The 19,760-nt window shown below is 44.9% G+C and overlaps 1 protein-coding gene and 1 non-coding gene across 5 annotated transcripts; both read right to left on the bottom strand.

Moving 5' to 3' along the window:
* Positions 1 to 832: 832 nt before the first annotated feature.
* Abcf1 (ATP binding cassette subfamily F member 1) lies at positions 833 to 17,204 on the bottom strand. 4 transcript variants are annotated; one of them, XM_015507136.2, is made up of 25 exons: positions 17,050 to 17,204; positions 11,788 to 11,834; positions 10,760 to 10,858; positions 10,499 to 10,628; positions 10,320 to 10,357; positions 10,132 to 10,239; positions 8,914 to 8,988; positions 8,723 to 8,836; positions 7,587 to 7,682; positions 7,214 to 7,336; positions 6,693 to 6,793; positions 6,532 to 6,617; positions 6,102 to 6,241; positions 5,866 to 6,014; positions 5,459 to 5,542; positions 5,117 to 5,241; positions 4,799 to 4,911; positions 4,522 to 4,693; positions 4,106 to 4,180; positions 3,946 to 4,016; positions 2,521 to 2,553; positions 2,267 to 2,435; positions 1,905 to 1,969; positions 1,751 to 1,823; positions 833 to 1,609 (listed from the first exon to the last, which is right to left on the bottom strand). In XM_015507136.2, the coding sequence occupies exons 1-25, from the start codon at positions 17,120 to 17,122 to the stop codon at positions 1,443 to 1,445; spliced, it is 2,526 nt and encodes an 841-aa protein (XP_015362622.1). In that variant the 5' UTR covers positions 17,123 to 17,204; the 3' UTR covers positions 833 to 1,442. The 4 variants fall into 4 exon arrangements, with proteins under 4 accessions (XP_015362622.1, XP_015362623.1, XP_048661913.1 ...); XM_015507137.2 differs by having other exon boundaries at positions 10,499 to 10,625; XM_048805956.1 differs by having other exon boundaries at positions 10,499 to 10,619.
* Positions 3,332 to 3,468, bottom strand: LOC125617676. Its single transcript, XR_007348753.1, has one exon. It is a non-coding gene; the product is annotated as a small nucleolar RNA SNORA42/SNORA80 family (small nucleolar RNA).
* Positions 17,205 to 19,760: the final 2,556 nt, after the last annotated feature.

Genomic DNA, 19,760 nt, shown 5'->3' with positions numbered 1-19,760 from the left:
TGAGACCAGGTCTCACAAAGTTGCTCAAGACCTCGCTGAATCGCTGAGGTGGGCTTTAAACTTGTGCTCCTCCTGCCTCAGCCTCCAGAATTGCTGGGATTACAAGCATGCATCACCATACCCAGCAGACATTATTATCTAACACCACCACCAATATATTTGTTTTCTAAATCTCTCTCTCCACCTTAACTCAAAGAAAATGCCCACACCAGCTCTGCTCCCTCAACTCCCAAAGTGTTTTCTTCAAGTCTTAGATCTGTTCTGTTTTCCTTATTTTTGAAAAGTGATTCCCTGTTCTCAGATGATTCAAAACCTTACTATTTTTAAAGGTCCACTCTCCCTCAAGTGATCCTGCCAAATAATACCTGGATAATCCTACTCTTCTTGGAACATGCAGCAATTTTGACTCTAGAGTATTATACATTTGACAATTTATCATATCATATATGCCCATGATTTATTTTTCAAGTCTGTTCAACAAAGGTAGAGACTGTTTTTCTTTTGGTGCTGGGGACTGAATCCAGAAGTGCTCTATTGCTGAGTTACATTCCCATCTCTAAGTTACTCAGGCTAGCCTCGAACTTGGGGATCCTCCTGCCTCAGTTTCTAGTTGCTGAGATTACAGACATGCACTATTATGCCTGGCAAAATTTGTCTTTTCTGAGGGTGGTTGAGGGAGGGAGAATCCCGAAACAGTAAGACTCTATCTAAAATGAACAAAGACCTCAAGATAGAGCCATCTGTCAGTGGGAAAGGGGGATAGTAAAAACTTTTAGAAAACCAAATAAAGCAAATCAACGTTGAGTAAAAACAGTTCCAACACCCAGGAATCTCCAAACAGTGACAGGCAGCAGCAACTCCTTTCCTTTATTTCTTCCCTGTGTAAAAGGAAATTCAAGTTTTGCAGCTTTCCTTTCCTGCCCTCAGGTCCCCAATCAGACAAGTGACCACAGGCACCAAATCTTAGGCTGGATAACAGCACAGGCCTCAGACACCTGCCTCCAATTCTGAGGTCCAAATGGATATTTGTGTAAGTCAGCATTAAATCCATCAAAAAAGAAAAGCGCCACTCAAAACCCGTGGGGGCAGCTAGGCCTGAAGCTTTAGGGTAGATCAGAGGCAGTAGTCTTCTGAGGAATGAGTCTCAAGACAAGAGGCCACCTAAGCTTGGTTGGATGGAACCCCACGATAATGACGGTCACCTCTATTTGTGTAGAGGGCTTCTGAGGGTAAGTCAGCTCAGTCGTCTGAAGAAAAGTGGCACACACAAATCTTTCAAAGGAAGCAATCAAAGCAGATCCTGGTCACAGATCCACCTTCATGTGCCCAAGTGGTTGCTGGGTCAGCTGCAGGGCAGAGGCAGGCTTCCAAGGAGAGGGAGACAATGGGGTACTTCTAGGCCACATAAGCCTGTCTCTCAGGAGATTTCCAAGAGGGAAAGCTCATTCTCGGGGTCGGTTGACCATGACTTCGCCCAGGGCCTCCAACACCTCCCGCTTGTAGTCTTCAAAGTCCCCATCAATTTGGCTAACACTTTGCTCCTCCACTACCCACAGTTGGCAGTTGGTTTCTGTGATGAGTCGGGCATCATGGCTGACGACAATCACAGCTTGAAGAAAGACGATGAGAACAGAAGGCAGGGAGAAAGGAGAAAGAAGAATCAGAACATGGACAGAAAGGAGTTCCAGCCAAAGGACACTATAGCTTGGTCTCCAATGGGAGAAGGAAGGTATGTTCAGAACTGACTTACCACCCTTGTACTCATTGATGGCCTCCCCCAGAGCATCGATAGATTCTATGTCCAAGTTATTGGTTGGCTCGTCCTATGGAGGAGGAAGAATGCCATTACAACTCCTACCTTGCATTGCTGTTACTCTTTTCCCATTCTCATTCAGTTCTCTCACCAAGATGAGGACATCGGGCTCCCGACAGGCCAGCTCTGCAAAGACAACTCGGGCTTTCTGCCCACCTGTCACAAAGAAAAAGGAGGTCTAAGGCTGGAGTTGTGGCTCAGTGGTAGAGCACCACATAAAGATAAAATAAAATAAACGTATTGTGTCCATCTACAACTAAAAAAATTTAAAAAAGAAAGAAAAAGGAAGTCTATCATATCTCCCACCATCTTACACTGCTGAAGGTAACCCTCAAAGAGTACCCATGTGTGCCCTAAGGCTCCCCAATTCTTGGTTCCTTCTCCTTTCTGCTCTAGGAACAGTGTGTACACGCATGATGAGGAGGGCATCTTCCCCAACCCCTGGAGTGGTACCAGAGAGTTTGCAGATCTGGATGGTGTGCGCATGACTCTCAAGGCCAAAGCGGCCCAGGCACTTGCGTGCATCCTGGTAGGCCAGGTTGAAGCTCCGCTGCAGATATTCAGTGGGCGTCTCCTCCATGTGCAGCTGCTCTGCATATTGCTGGTTGAAGAAGCCAATTTTCTGCCCAAGAGGAAAGGGAGGTAACCAATCAAAGTGGTGCTTCCTCTACCCAATTTTCAGTCCCTGATTTCCAAAGTCAACTTACCAATCGGTGGTTCTTTCTCATTTCCCCATGTGTCTGCAAGGAAAAAGCAAGTGGTAAGGGTAGGGAAAGGGCAAAAGGGGCTGCACTTCCAGATCCCAACTTTTCTTTTTTCTGTGGTGCTGGGGATTAAACCCAGGGCCTTGTACATGTGAGGCAAGCACTCTACCAACTGAGCTATATCCCCGGCTCCCCAGATCCCAACTTTTCTGAAAGAAAACACCAGAATTGGGCTGGGAACAAGTGCACACACACACATCCTAACAGGATGAACGCACACCCAGGAAATCAGAAGGGGCAAAAGGAGTAAGAAGGAAAATAAAGGAAAGAAGAAAAAAAAGGACAACCAGGAAGGGATTAACTGCAACAAACTTTCATATGGTGAGACTTACGAATAGCACAGGGTAAGGCCTCTACCTTAGATGGGGATTTAAGACAGCTGCTGGAAAGACTTAAAAAATACCTTTCTAAAGATCTACTTTGTGTGTCTTCCCTCCACTGGGAGAGGAGAAAAGGCTACTGTCTTTTTAAAGCACCATATGACAATACTCTGCAAAAGTCCTGCAAATACCTATTACCAAATAAACTATGGTAGACCATATAAACTAAACATATGAGTATATAATAAATAGCATACAGAAACACTTAATATAATTGTTATCTGGAGAAGGCTCATAACAATTCATGTGATACCCCACTTCATAAGAATAATAATGTATCTTTGCAAAGGAAAAAAAGGAGAAAGGTATTCACCAAAACAGAAATACCAATCATATCTATACTTTCCTCTTGGCTCAAACAATTCTTTTTTTGCCACTGTACAACCTGCTTCAACACTAGGAGTCTACAGGCACAGAGGCCAGGCAATGGTTTAGGGTTGGAGTATGCTCTGGTATGGGATACTATGCTAGAAGTCCAGGGGACAGGCCCGGCATAAATCCAAACCCATGCATAGCTTATGTATTACTATTTTTTTCTTTTTTTGGTGCCGGGAATTAAACTCAGGGGCGCTCAACATTGAGCCACATGCTCAGCCCTACTTTGTATTTTATAGGGTCTCATTGAGTTGCTTAGCATCTTGTTTTTGCTGATGCTGGCTTTGAACTCCTAATCCTCCTGCCTCAGCCTTCTAAGCCACTGGGATTACAGGCATGTGCCACCATGCCCAGCCTTGATGTGTATTTTTTTTGTAACATGTAAAATTGGCTTCTTCAACATGGAGAGGTGCCCCCACTGCAACCCAGGCTTTCCTTTCTCTCTTCCCTAAACTGATTTACACTCTCCTCCTCTATTACTCCTTAGGGAGATGAATCATCTGTGATGGGGTTTTCAACCCACCCTACCAAGGGGGTTCCCTGACTCTAGCCTCCATTGGACAGGGGGACCGTCACACTTCTCATACTCTCCCTTCTTGGCTCCAGGACTCACCGGTGTCAGCTTGCCTGTCAGCAGCAGGAGTAGTGTGCTTTTCCCCACACCATTAGGGCCCACGATGCATACTGAAAGAAAGAAATGACCAAACCAGGAGATCTCCAAAACTCTCCCTGTGACTCCTGTTCCACACCCAAACCACCCTATACCAACTCACTCCTTGAGTCCATGTCGATGCCAAAATCCAGGTTCTTAAAGAGTGGTTTCTGCCCCTCATAGCCAAATGTCACACCTGAAAGTCAGCAAATGAAGCAATTTATGCTCATTTCAGTTACTGTAAAGGTGACCCTAAATGTCCTGGCCTCAGAGGAAAAGAAAGGTCCCTGCTGGGGCTGGGACTATGGCTCAGTGGTAGAGCACTTGCCTATATGTGAGGCACTGGGTTCAAGCCTCAACACCACATAAAGATAAATAAAGGTATTGTCCATCTACAACTAAACAATAAAGATATTTTCTAAAAAAAACCTGTTTGGAAAAAAAAGAAAGAAAAGAAAAGAAAAAAGAAAGGTCCCTGCATCGCTGGAGTCTGGGTGCACACGCTTGTGCTTCCTGTTGGCGGTGGGTAGTACTCACCATGCAGACCCAGCACAGGAGGGCTGAGTGGCGGGGGATTTGGGAAAGTGAAGCGCACAGTGTACTCCTTCGGGCGCTTCAGGAGCTCAGGGGCTTCCTGGGATTCCTCATCTTGGTTTTTCCGACGGCATTTCTGCTGTTTTCGAGTCAGGGCCTCCTTTGTTTGCTTTTCCTGGAGGGAAAAGAAAGAAATCTGTATGCTACCCAGTACACTGTTCTTGGAAGGTGTTCCACAGACCCCCTGCACTGTTAGGAGAAGAGTGGTAGTGGTATTCACCGCCTGCTTGGTGGACTTGCCACCAGCCTTCAGCTCCTTCAGCTTTTTTTCCTGCTTCTCATACTGTTTCAGCAGTTCTTTCTGCTTTTGCTGGTACATCTTCTTGAAGGTCACTAGCATGCAAAAGGGAGAGCGGTTTCAATGGTTGCCCCTCTCTCTAGCAGAGGGACAACCGAGGATAGACAAGGATGGGGAAGACTATCACTGTTAAGAAATCTATAAAGATTCAGTTATCACAATGCCCCTACAGCCCTGCTACCCAGGCCACCTACTGAGGGTCAATCTCTCCTCCTGCCCTTCACAAACAACCCTACTTACTATAATTGCCTCTATAGTAGTGGAGCCGCTGGGCATCGAGATGGATGATATCAGTACACACATCATCCAGAAAGCCCTGGTCATGGGAGACAATCAGCAGTGTCTTCCGCCAGCCCTGAAGATAGCTGGGTTCAGAGAAGTAGGGAAGTGTCACAATGGTGAAGGGACAGACAAGTCCGGAAAAGCAAACAGGCAATGAGGAGGACCGGAAAAGAGGAGGACTGGACTGGGAGCTGTCAAGGGCATTGCAGACAACAACTAGAGGGAATGAGGGCAGGGAGGGATGGGGTAAAGTACACAATGGAAACCAATGACCCAAGGCCATAACCCAGGGCAACGCACTTATTGAGCCAGATAACAGCATTGAGGTCCAGGTGATTAGTAGGTTCATCCAACATCAGCAGTGTAGGCTCCATGAACAGTGCCCTAGAGCAGAGAATGGCAGTGCTGTCAGGGCTGGAAGAAGATCCCTGCTCAGCAAACCCCAGAGAAGCCTCCGGGAGGCAGAGCCCATGAAAACAAACACTCCCTCCTAACCTCTCTTCAGAGATGGTTTTGGGCAGAAGATGTTGACAAGAACATATCATCAGGTAGGGAGAGAAATGGAAAAAGACTCCAAGGTCTCAAAATGTACATAGTAAGAGAGAAGTTGACCTCAGAACTCCCTACTGGCCTTGAAAGAGTGGGAAAAAGTGAGAAGGCCCTAGTAGTTTGGGGTTGGAAGGGAGGTGGTGAGGCAGATGGCCCACCTGGCCAGAGAGACACGCATGCGCCAACCGCCTGAGAACTTCTGCGTGGGCCGATTCTGCATTTCAGGGTCAAAGCCCAGACCAGCCAGGATCCGTCGTGCTTTGGCCTCTGCAGCTGCTGCCCCAGTGGCTCGCAATTCCTCATATACCTGGGAGGAAGAAGAGGACTCATGTCTGGGGGCCTAGAGACCCCTCCCCCCAAGTCTGAGCCATGTCCCCTATGCCATCTCCTCTACCTTCTCTAGCCTCTCAGCAGCTGTGTCATCCCCCTGTTCCAACTGCCTCTGAAGTCGTCGTTCCTCTTCCAGCAGCTTCAATCGCTTGGTGTCAGCTCGAAGAACAGCCTGCACTGCTGGTGTTTCATCTGCTACTACCTCTGGAGGGCAGGGGGACAACAGTCAGGTCACTTCTGGGCCCACAGAACCTATTTTTCTCTTCCCTTTAGATCCAGTGCTGGTCTGCCTAACCTTTCCCAGCACTTTGTACTTATTCCAAATAAGATATTCTCAAATCTTTCATTTATCCTCCTCTCCTGTCTTTCTAGCAACCCTTTCCCAGGCCCCAGCCTCCTTCATATCCTTCCCAACTCCACAACCACAACTTCTATTTTTGACTGGCTCTTCTGCTCTAATTGCCCACCCTGTCTCCCTCTCCACACTGGCTCACCCTGCTCACACAGCAGCACATCAATGTTAGGAGGGATGCTCAGGGCACGGTTGGCGATGTGCTTGAGGAGTGTGGTCTTGCCCTTGCTGGGGAATGAGAACTATGAGGATCAGGCCAACATGGAGAAATCCCTTCTTTCCCCTTCAGTCCCATCTCCTCACCCGTTAGGTCCCACCAGCCCATAGCGGCGTCCAGCTACGATGTATAGATCTGCATTCACAAACAACTCCTTGCCGTGGGCCGAGATACTGAACTTCTCCAGCTACAGCCATTGGGACAGGGGGCAAAGGGGAAGGTCAAAAACATAAGAAGTCTCATTCTAGGACAGGAGCTATAGCTTTGGCCCTACAGAGGAGATCGACAAACCCCTACTTCCAGCAGAATCACCCCTTTCTCACCATAGCAGGCTACTGCCTCTTACTGGAGTCTTCCCATCTCTAGCCAGGTTGGTGTACCCTGTTCTTTTCCCTCCCCAGGTGGACCCCTCTGCTTCCACTGTGTTTTCTGTCTCCTTGCTCAGGTTGGTAGAACCCAAGATGCAGAAAATACCTCCCCATTTTCTTCCTGGTGGAGTAGCCCTTTCACACCCCGACTTCCAGGGTTGCCACAGCCACTCAGGGCAGGTGAGAGAACCCACTCCTTCCTAGGTGATCAGGTTGGACAAGGACTCCTCAGATCTCACCTTGATATCAGATGCATTTTCTAACATGGCCTGTCGGGAGGACACCTCTGCCTGGGATACAGAGAAGTCATTTTCGGCAGCATTAGCTGCTTTTAATGAAGCCACCTGGCGCTCATAATCCATCTGAGAAGGAAAAACTACATTGGAGGTCATCTGTATCATCGCCAATTTCCTGTTATCATGATACAATCCCATGTCATCAGGCACTAAGATGATGTTCAGAGCATAATTCTTTCCTTGTTCTAATTGTTTTACTTCAAGTAGTCCCCAAAGCTCTCCTGCCTTGTCCCTAACTTCACATATGCCTTAGTTAAATCATTAAAAACAACAACAAAAAAGCCTTTATTTTGACCACTAAGAACCAATGACTTACCTGTTTCTTGAGCTTTTTCTTCTCCTTTTTGCTAAGGTGAGCATAGGGATCATCTGCCTTAGACTCTCCCTCTTCCTCCTCTCCTTCCTCTGAACCCTGTGGAAAGCAGTGGATGATGGAAAAAAATAAAGACCCTTCTATAACTTGAATTTCTATCATACATACCCACCTTACTCCCCCTCCCACCTGGTCCCAGTTCCACAGCTGGTTCTGTCCTCCTTCACCCACAATCCTGAGAGGTCTTGGGATCCTATCTTATTCTCACTCCCACCCCTTGCTCTCCATGCAGTACTTTGTTAGTCTCTGCCACTAAGTATAGGACAACACAGATGGTATAAATATATGAAGTGTAACAATGTTTATGTACCTAGAGATACAATTTTTAGGAAAATATAACTGAGGGTGGAATAAATGAGTTTTAAATGATATTCATTTGTATCAAATAAATTTCTGTAGTTTATACATTAACATGCAAAGAAAGGATCAGCCAGCCCTAATGTACAACCAGTGAAGAATATAGAACTTCAGAACTAGAAACTACTTAGTGGGGTTAGGGGAGTGTAATAGAGTGATAAAAGTGCTTGCCTAGCATGTCTGAGGCCCTGTGTTCAATCCCTAGCACCACCAAAAATAAATAAACCATTAGTTATACGAACTCTAGAAAACACTAGAATTCCGTACATCACCCAGATGGAAAAACTGAGAAAACAAGAGGTAGGAGGGTCACACAGGTAGTGAATGGCAGATCTGGACCTGACTAAGATAAACTGTAGGGCTCTTTCCTCTCTGGATCAGGAGCCAAAACCTATAGCTCATGAGCCAAATCTGACCTGATGCCTGTTTCTATATGGCCTGTGAGATAAAAATGGTAGTTGGATGTAGCTCAATGATAGAGCACCACTGGATCAATCCCTAGTAACATACAAAAAAATTAAAACCAACAAAAACCAAAAAGGAAGAATACGCAACAGAGATCATTTGTGAACTATAAAGCCAAAAATATTTACTATGTGGCCCTTTATAGGAAAGTCTGCAGACTCCTGCTCTGGTAGTGACAATGCCCCCCATCATAACTCTCCCAGAAGGGCCACAGAGTCTCAGTCCTTCCCCAAACCTCCCCCAAGCACGATAAATACCTGTTCTGACTTTTTGGCCTTCTCTTTTCCTTGTTTGGGAGGCTCCTTTTCTTTTGTTATTTCATCTTCTTCAGCTTCCTCTTCACTATCCAGAGCAGCAAATTTATTTTGAGGCTAATTGAGAAAAGACAGGAATGGTGAAATGCTCTAATTCTCGAGACCCAGTATCCCCTCCTGTCAGTCACTCTCACCTTGGCCTTCCCTTTCGACTTTTCTTCCTTTCCCTTTTTGCCCTTGAGCCCAGGCTGTTGCTCCTCAGATACAGCCTGAAGGAGACACAAGCACACACAGAAATTAGTTTGTTGCTCTGCTGCTGAGTACAAGCATTTTTAGGGAGCCTATTGTATTCCAGTTAACGATACTGAGTACTACTCAGGAGAAATGAGACCCAGAAAAGCCCCCCAAAAGAGAACTCGAGAACATCAGCAAAGCTGGGCAGGACAGCACATGCTTGCAATTCCAGCAACTCAGGAGGATGAGGCAAGAGCCTCACAAGTTTTGAGACCAGCCTCAGCAATTTAGGAAAACCTTGTCTCAAAATTAAAAAGGGGATGGAGTTGTAGCTCAGTGGTAGATTGCTTGCCTAGCATGTGTGAGACATTGGGTTCAATCTCAGCACCACATTAAAAAAATAAAATAAAGACATTGTGTCCATCTAAGTTAAAAATATTTAAAAAGATATTAAAAATGGCTGGCAATGTAATCAGTGGTAAAGCATCCCTGGGTTCGGGGAAGTGGGGGATGGAAGAGAACACATGTGAGAGAACATCAGTAAAGCTAAGGGACTCTGAGTCAGGCAAGTGCACAAAGTGGGTGGGTGGTACCAATGCAGCAAGGACGGCTTCCTTGGAAGGATGAATCTAGAGAAGAGGTATTGGATATTGGGCTTGGAGGATTCCAGGGAAGGGAAAGAAGCAACATGAAGTACAAAGGCTTCAACACTGACATCGTTAAAGTGAATGCCAACATGTGGTCAGGCTGATGGGAAAAGGAAGAGTCCCAAGTGAAAAAGCAAGGGCCAAGGGCCCTTATTTTATTTTGAATTTAAGGCAAGAGAATCACTGAAGATTGTTAAATGATAGAATATTTTTTTGTACCGGGAATTGAACTCAGGGGCACTTAACCACTAAGCCACATCTTCTTTTTTTGTATTTTACTTAGAGACATGGTCTCATTGAGTTGCTTAGCGCCTCTCTTTTTTGCTGAGGCTGGCTTTGAACTTGTAATCCTCTTGCCTCAGCCTCCGGGGCCACTGGGATTATAAGCATGTGCCACCAGGCCAGTTGATCAAAGAGTATTTTTAAAAGATGGCTTTGATAGTTTAAATAAGATAAATCTAGAACAGCTAAGTTTAAAGCAGAAAACTACCACACTGTGGCCAGAATGGGGTGTAACTGCATCACTTTCACCTTATTGATCCGATTCTTCTCTGGCTTAGCAGCCTTAGGAGGATGCTTTTCTTCCTCCTCCTCTTCCTCACTCTGATCCTGAATCAGGGCTGCAAAAACATTACCACCCTAAAAAAAGGGACACAAAAGTCAATGTGATGGTCACCGTTGCATGCTTAGGGTCTTTGGTTACCACACCAATGGCTCACCTTGGTCTTCTTTCCTGCTCGGGGTATTGGGGCAGGTACTGAAATGACAAGGGGAAAAGATGAGGTTGATAAGAGAATTCTGCTTGGCTCCTCCATTTTATCCACATCCACAATCAAAACATGAGGCATTCCATATCACGCAAGGAATCCATGTACCTACTTTCCCTCAGGTCACTTACTCTCATCCTCTTCGTCACTGGCAGGTACAGAAAGCTTCTTAAGGCGCTCCATAAGCTCTTTTTCCTCTCCATCATCATCCACATCCTTCTTCCGCCGGCCTTTTCGAGTGTCTCGCTTCTTCTTTTGCTGCTGAAAGAAAACGAAAAGGGGAGGATGAAGGCCCCTGCTATTTCTCTGTACCAAGGAATGTTCCCCATCAGATGAGTTGGCTGGAGGTGGACCCCAGATGCTCCAGGATTAGGGGCCCCTGTCACTTGTACCTGTTGCTGTTGCTGCTGCTGCTGCTGCTGTTCCTTCTCCTTGAGCACTTTCTCTTCTTCCCCAGCCTGTTTATCTTCTACTGCCAGCTCCTCAAAGAACTATAAAGGAGTTAAGATATGATTCAGTGTGGCTCCAAGACCAATCAGGCCCTGCATCCTACCCTCACCTTGTCCCCTTCTCAATTTTCTTAAAAAAAAAAAAAAAGGCCTGGCACAGTGGTACATGCCTGTGATCCCAATCAACTTTGGAGGCTATGGCAGGAGGACTGCAAGTTCAAAGCCAACTTGGGCAACTAGCAAGACCCTGTTTGGGGGGCAGGAAGGAAAAAAAGGCATACACTGGGGGGAAAGGAGTGGGGGTATAGGTTAGTGGTAAAGCACCCCAATAAGTTAAAGCACCCATAGGTTAGTGGTAAATGCTCTCAAGTTGCTGGGATATATAGGCGTGCACCACCACCCTTTGTTCAATCCCAATACGCCACCTCCCTACCACACACACACAAAAATAATGTAAAAAAACAAACCAAACCAAAAAACCCAAAAAACAACAGAGGATACCTTATTTTTAATGTTGTAGTTTTGAGATGGGGATCTCACCTGTACTGCCCCAAGGCTGGCCTCAAACTCCTAGGCTCAAGTAAGCCTCCTGTCTCAGCCTTCCAAGTAGCTGTACTACATGTACCCAGCTCTGGCCCCTCTCTTGACAAAAGTTTTTTCCTTCCCTCAGACTTCTCACTCACCTTCACAGAGCCATTTATTTATTTATAGTACTAGGGACTGAATCCAGGTACACTTAATCACTGAGCCACATCCCAGCCCCTCTTTATTTTTTATTTTAAGACAGGGTCCTGCTGAGTTGCTTTAGAGCCTTGCTAAGTTGCTGAAGCTAGCCTCGAACTTATGGTATCTTGCCTCAGCCTCTCAAGTTGCTGGGATATACAGGCATGCACCACCACACCCAGTATGGCCATTTATTTTGCCTGGAAACACCCACAGTCATTGCTCTTCCTCAACCCTCATTTTCTCACCGTCTTTTTGGTCTTCTTGTCCTTCTTCCCTTTCTTCACCACCTTTTCTGGAAGGTTAAGCAGACATCATAAATGCTCAGCTACAAATTCCAAAGCTGCCTGATCTCCCCTGCTAAGCTTACAGTGGCCCTCACACCTCTGCGATATTTTTCAGCTCAAGTATTACTCCCTAGACTTTGTGCTGCCCCACAATTTCTAGCATTCCTATCCCACCCCACAAGTATCTCTTTACTAAACAGCTACCATGCATCAAACAAAGCAGCAAATGAGACAACTGTGCTTCCCTCTGGAGTGTGTGGGCTTTGGGAAGAGATTTCTTTGTCCCCCCACCTTGGTATCAGGATTTGAACCCAAAGGGACTTAATCTCTGAGCAACATCCCCAACTCTTTTTATATTTTTATTAGAGACAGGGTCTCACTAAGTTGCTTAGGGCCTGGCTAAGTTGCTAAGGCTGATTTTGATCCTCCTGCCTCAGCCTTCCCAGCCACTGTGACTACAGGCATTTACCACTGTGCTCAGCTTGGGGAAGAGATTTTTCAAAAGCAATTACAAGCTTGGCACAGTGGTGTACACCTGTAATCCCAGCAGCTCGGGAGGCTGAGGCAGGAGAATCACAAATTTGAGGCCAGAATTGACAACTCAATGAGGAAACTTTGTGAGACTCTCTCAAAAACAAAGCAAAAAAAAAAAAAGGACTGGGTATGTAAAGTAACCCTGGGCTCAAATCCCAGTACGAAAACAAAACAAAACTAAAAACTAAAAAGGTAAAGCCTACTTGGCAGTATGCAGAGGGATCAACCCCACTGTCCTCATCTCTGGTGCCATCCACCCTGTGGAGATGGCTTGTAAGCTAACACCTGAAGCATGAGTAGCTGGTAGGCACATGGTGGGGTTCCAGTGCTACACACAAGTCCAGCTATAAGAAAGCATATCCACTGGGCAACAGAGAAAGACTTACTATGGCTAAAGCTTAGAGGCTGAAGGGTAGAATGGCAAAGGTAAGGCTGGAGTAAGGGTTTATGATCATGAGTGAGGATATATAGGCGTTTATAATCATGAATAAGGCCTTTATGTATATGATCACTTTTGTCCCTGGAAGTACCACTCTGGCTTCAAGTGGAGCAAAGACAGGAGTGAATAAGAGTACTGGGCAATCTGTTGGGAGTCCATCATAGCAGTCCAGGAGACAGACAACAATGGCTTGATTAAGGGTGGTGGCAAGGAGAGAAACAAGAATTCAGGGTCCGGGGTTGTGGCTTAGTGGTAGAGTGCTCGCCTAGCACGTGTGAGGCACTGGGTTCGATTCTCAACCACATATAAATAAATAAAAGTAAAGGTACTGTGTCCATTTGCAACTAAAAAAAAAAAAAAAAAAGAATTCATAGGATGGAGGCAGTGGTTAAAAAAAAAAAGTGAGAACAGTATGACCCTATGTGCATATATAATTACAAGACCAGTGTAATCCTACATCATGTACAACCAGAATTATGAGAAGTTACAGTTCATTTATGTATAATGGGTCAAAGTACATTCCATTGTCATGTATAACTAATTAGAACAAACAGATTTTTAAAAATAAAAGAAAAAGAGAGTGTGCAAGAGACCATTCCTATATTTCTTTTTTTTTTTTTTTGGTACCAGGAATGAACCTGGGGCGCTCAACCACTGAGACACATCCCCAACCCTTTTCATATTTTATTTTGAGATAGGGTCTAAGTTGCTTAGAGCCTTGCTAAGTTGCCGAGACTAGCTTTGAACTTGCCATCTTCCTGCCTTAGCTTCCAGAGCTGCTGGGATTATAGGCGTGAGCCACCACACCTAGCCATTCTTATCTTTTTAGCTACCAAAATTAATTGATTATTGGTTCCATTCACTAATTTAGGAGAGAGTGGAAAAGATCCCTTCCCCCAATTTCAACTTCCATGTGGGGAATGATAGGAAGATTTCATGAATTCAGTTTGGGATGCTGTGTATGATATGTTGTATGTAGGCCACGTAAATAGTTATCTGGTAAGTGAAAAACAGCTGGGTCCATGCCCCATCTGCTCTGCTCATACATTAATAACACAGATCACAATGTCATATTTACCTGTTTGTTAGTTTTTCATTCTAAAAAGCCACCTGAACAGTTTAATTTGTATTCACAGGGAGCAAAAGTGGGAGGTCAATAAAAGTTTGCTGACTTGGTGGGCACGGTTGTGCACGCCTGTAATCCCAGCGGCACAGAAGGCTGAGACAGGAGAATCTTGAGTTCAAAGCCAGCTTCCGTAATGGCGAGGCACTAAGCAACTTAGTGAGAACCTATCTCTAATAAAATAAAAAAATTGGGCTGGGGATATGGCTCAGTGGTTGAGTGTCCCTGAGTCAATCACCTGTTTAAAAAAAAAAAGTCTGCTGACTGGATTACTTTCAGCTCCTCCCTTCAGTCCATCTGTTTCCCTGAAGGTAGAGGACTATGTCTAATCTCCGCCACCCATCAGATTGAGAGATAGTTACCAGCCTCTTGATTTCTCTTTATGCCAGGCCTATCCACTATCATAGAAACCACATATTCATCTAAAGCATTCCTATAATCATTTAACAAGACAAAAACAACAACAATAATGACAAACAAAGCAACTAACCACAATAGCTTAAATATTCTTAGGCTTGAATTCTCAAAACCAGAATTCCAGGAATTCCACAGAAATCTCTCTTTTTTTGTAGTAGGGATTGAACCCAGAGCACTGAACTACATCCCCAATCCTTTCTATTCTTTGAGACAGGATCTCACTAAGTTGCTCAGGATAGCCTCTAACTTGTTATTCTCCTGCCTCAACTTCCTAAATTGATAGGATTACAGACACATGAAATCAAGCCAAGCTAAGTTAGGAAAGTTTTACTGAACATCTACTTTGCTAAAAAACCAGAGACAAGGAAGGACAATCACAGTCTCCTATCCTTTCTGTTTCCTACTCCCACCTATGCTCTGGACATTGGCATCTCCCTGATCCCTGATGAAGTCCCTTGAATTTTACATACACATACATACACATGTATATTTTAGTTGTAGATGGACACAATACCTTTATTTTATTTATTTTTATGTGGTGCCAGGGATTGAACCCAGTGCCTCATGCATGCTAGGCAAGCGCTCTACCACTGAGCCACCTACCCCGGCCCTCCCTGAAATTCTTCTTTTTAATATTTATTTTTTAGTTGTAGTTGGATACACAATATCTTTACTTTATTTTTATGTGGTGCTGAGGATCCAACCCAGGGCCTCGCATGTGCTAGGCGAGCGCTCCATTGCTGAGCCACAATTCCAGCCCCACCTCCCTGAAATTCTTATATCTTCAGTTACTCTGTGTCCCCCATCCAGAATACATTTCAAAATCTGATCCCAGTATTAGACACTAGTGTGATAGGATTGGAAAGATGAGTAAAATCAATAACAAAAGGCTTTACATGCCAGCCCAAGGAGTTCAATCCTAAATACATTAAAAGGGAGGACCCACCCAAGTACATAAGAAGGAATGATGTGATCAGCTTGCCCTGACAACATGCTAATTTCCTCCAAAGACTAATACAATCAAACTATGTCCCTCCTTTTTTAAACCAGGGATTGAATCCAGGGGCACTTAATCATTTAGTCACATCTCCAGCCCTTTTTGAGACAGTGTTAAGTTACCTAGGGCCTCACTAAATTGCTGAGGCTGGCTTTGAATTTACAATCCTCCTGCCTCAGCCTTCCAAGTTGCTGGAATTATAGGCATTTGCCACCACACCCAGTTTTAATTTTTTACCCTTCATCCTAGTTCTGGTCCATGTCACTTCCTTAGTAACTCTTTGTAGTGTTCATTCTCTTACCACTTCTTACCTGAATCACTGCCAGAGCCTCCAAAATAGGTTCCCTGTCTCTATCAACCAATTCAAGGCCATTCTCGACTGATCGGTGTCAACAGGATAAACTTGATCCTATCATTCAGTTATTTAATTCACTTCCCTCTTAATGCCTTTAGGATTAAACTTCTTGAAAGAGCAGTTGAAACCTTTCATATATTTCGCCTGCACATCTTCTCAACCCCTCCACAACAGTCACAAGGTGCCAGTCAGGCTCACCTACATTTCTATCTTTACACAAACTACTTCTACTTGGAATGCTCTTTCCCCTTGCTAACTTATCTGATCTTTCAAGAATAAACTTAGCTACTTCATATTCTTAGGAGGCTTTGCTGACATACCTACTTTACCTGTCTGAAATGTTCCTCTACAGTCCCATTGCTTTCTCAGGCACATTCATCACACTCCTCAGTCACCGGGGTGAAAGCTCTATCCCTTCTATTGGACTGGGTGCCCCTTGAGGGAAAGGCATGTTTTTTGTGTTTCTTTTGTTTTTGATACAGGGTCTCACCATGTTACCCAGACTGGTCTCCAACTACTAGTCTCAAGTGATCCTTCTGCCTCAGTCTCCTGAGTAGCTGGGACTACATGCATCTGCATCACTACTTCCAGCAAAAAAGCTTATTTTTAATCTCTAGATTCCCAGTTACTCTGCACAATACCTGTATACAGTACGCATCTAATAAATGCTTGTAACATTACTCATTGTGTACCTATTGTGGTTATTTGTGTCCATTTATCTACTCCTTGAAGTCACTTCAAGTCTGCGAAGATGTCTTCATGTTTTTTTCTTTCTACTCCCAAAGCAGTATACACCATACCTAACTGAAAACAAGCGCTCCACATTCTTTGCTTTAAGTAAATCTTAAACCCTATTCTAACATCCAAAATCTATAGCCTTGCTCCAGTTGATTTAGATGGAGCTGTCACAAAAAAAGGCCCAGAAGGAGAAAAAGCACACAAGGAGTCATCCTTTCCTGAAAAACTAGAGGGATAATGGACTTAGGCGATGTACGCTCGCGCGCTGGGGCAGGGGAGCTCGAGGCGGAGTTTCTACGTTGCTGAGCTATACAGAGTGATGGAGATGTCCAAAATAAAAGAATGGAGGACCTTCTCATTTCTCTCCAAATCTCCCTAGATACCATATGTTCCTCCTTGTCCCGTGCCTAGCCCCTTGTAAGCTCACAAACGATATTCTGGCACTTTTCCTTTCCCCACTCCAAACACTCTCCTGCCGGGGTAAACACTTCCCAGCACCACAGCACACATGCGCACGACCCCGGGCACGGGCCTGACGACTCTCGCGCCTAGTAACCCCTCCTAAGGCATGCGCCTTCTCCTCTCTCTTCTCCCGTTTCCTCCGTACATACGATCCTCACCTGCGGGACTTGTGCTGTCTCCGTCCCCGATCCACTCGGGCTCCGGTGGTTGCTGCTTGGGTCCCTTCGGCATTGCGGTGGCAGTTACTGCTACCCTGGCGGCGCCCTGTGCTATTTCCGCTTCCGGTGGCGTGGATTTCCCCCGAACGGGGTGGGCTCTCCAGGCAGGCACGGTCGTCTCCGCCCCTGCCCCGGGCGGCCCACGTGCGCGCCGCCCGTCACTTAGCGGGCGTGGCCTGCAGTTTCGGGGCGGGGCTGTGGTCCACCAGCTGGCTTTGCGTCGGCAACGCGTTTATGACTGCCGGGGAAGCCTGACCCAGTGTCCCCGTGACACTGACAGACCCAAAGAATTTACATAAGGATTTCTAGGTAGTATTAAGTAGTTGAGGCATACTTTTTATTAAAAAGTGAATGCTATCTTCTAACATTTCCGTATGACTGATCAGGGGCAAAAAAGACAGTAGAGTTCATCAACTAAGAAATAGGCTTGTCGGTCCAGTGTTGTTGACATGTGTAACAAAATCCCGAAATGTACGGGTGTAAACGAGGAACTCCAGCACATAAATCATAGTGCAACAAGCCTGAGCTCACTATTTTTGTTTCCCTAGATGATTACTTTGCTGATTCAGCTACGATAAACTGCACATACAGTAAAATGACATCCAATGCAAAGTGTACACTGATAAGTTTTGGCATCCATACACCCTTTAAACCATCACCACAATTAATTTGCGGGTTGATTTCAAACTACTGTTTAATAGATGAAGGGCCCAGTGCACAGTGTCACACACCTCTAATCCCAGTGCCTCTGGAGATTGAGGCAGGAGTAGCAAATTCCGAGGCTTGCCTGGGCAACTGAGAGAGATTCTTAAAAAGAGGAATGGGGATTTAGATCAGTAGTAAGTGCCCTTGGGTTCAATCCCCAATACTGCAACAAAACAAAACAGTAGGTAGGGGAGCTTGAGCAAACTGATTGTATAGCCTTGTCAGCTCCTGAAGATCAGGGGCCAGTTTTTCTTTTTGGCACTGGGGATTGAACCCAGGGGTGCTTTACCACTGAGCTACATCCTCAATGCTTTAAAAAGAAAATTGGAGACAGGGTCTGTTTCTGAGGGTATCTCTATGTTGTTGAGGCTGGCTTTGAACTTGTCATCTTCCTGCCTCATCCTTCCAAGACTCTGGGATTTTAGGTATGCATCACTATTCCAGGCAGGGGCCAGTCTTTTGACTTCATCCTCCTCACTTTCCCAGCAACATTTGATAGTAGTTGGTAACTGCTTTCCATCTCACTGGCTTCTCCCTTTTATTTTTTAGACAGGGTCTCACTAAATTTCTGAGGCTGGCCTCAAACTTGCAATCTTTCTGCCTCTGCTCCTAAATTGCAGGGATTTTTATATAGGCTTGTGCCATGTCTGCCCATGGATGAAGAAGCTAGAGCTTTCTTAGGACTGTGAATGTTTGTAGACCATAGAACTGAAAACTGAGTTTCTTTTTTTTTTTTTGTACCAGGGATTGAACCCAAGGGTGCTTAACCACTGAGTCACATCCCAGCCCTTTTTGAGATAGAGTCTCAGTAGGTTGCTTACAGCCTCGTTTAGTTGCTGAGACCATCTTCAAACCTGCAATCCTCCTGCTTCAGGCTTTGTGGTGGCTGGGATTACACATATGCATCACCATGTCCAGCAGTTCTGTGTTCTAAATACCTAAGGGCCTTGTGGTGGCATGATTGTCACATATGCATTGGACTATCTCTTGTGAGAGAAATTAACTGTTTACTTAAGACTAACTTAAGGCATTACAACTGTAATACTTAAGCCTGGTTATCTGAGACATGGTAGGTGCTTTAGAATACATGCATGATTGTGGCTTCAACCATCACCTATATGCAGATGACACATATCAATGTTTCTAGTAATCTGTCAAAACCTGTATATCCATCCAAGTACTTACCTATGCTTGGATGTCTTAAGACAACTTAAACAAGCCAAAATTAGTGGCTGCCTATTTTCTCCCAGTATGATTCAGCTACGATAAACTGCACATACAGTAAAATGTTTGTTTGTTTGTTTTTTTAACAGAGATATGTAAGCCAGAATAACCTGGAGAAAATCTAAAAGTATGTTCATTTTGACCTGTTATTTACAAATGTCTACTTTTCTCCAACTTGACTACCCAAATCTACGCCACCATCACAGCTCATCTGTACTAACTGAAGCAACCTTCTAGCCAGGCCATTTCCATATAAATGGAGTTTTTTTTTTTTTTTTCCTTTTGGAAACTGGGGACTGAGCTCAGGGGCACTCAGCCACTGAGCCACACCCCCAGCCATATTTTGTATTTTATTTAGAGGCAGGGTCTGAGTTGCTTAGTGCTTCGCCATTGCTGAGGCTGGCTTTGAACTCATGATTCTCAGCCTCCCAAGCTGTTGGAATTATAGGTGCGTGCCCTGCACCCAGCTACAAATGGATCTGTTTTGGAAAAACCCAATGGATCCATGATCCTCACCAGTATGCAAAACTTTAAAATTCCTTTAAGATCTAAATCCTTATGTTTGCAACCCTGAGTGGTCAATTTCTCATTGTTCTACCTTCTTTACCACATCCTTCATCTCTATCAAACACCTTTACTGGGACTACCCTCCCATCCCACCTCTTTCTTTCAGAACTTATCTTGGGTATCATTTCCCTTTCTGATTTTCTTTATCATATTAT

This window comes from Marmota marmota, unplaced genomic scaffold (genome assembly GCF_001458135.2).
Source record: "Marmota marmota marmota unplaced genomic scaffold, marMar, whole genome shotgun sequence".
NCBI lineage: Eukaryota > Metazoa > Chordata > Mammalia > Rodentia > Sciuridae > Marmota > Marmota marmota.
Note: the sequence above shows the minus strand (reverse complement) of the source record. Positions and strands in the feature narration are given on the sequence as shown.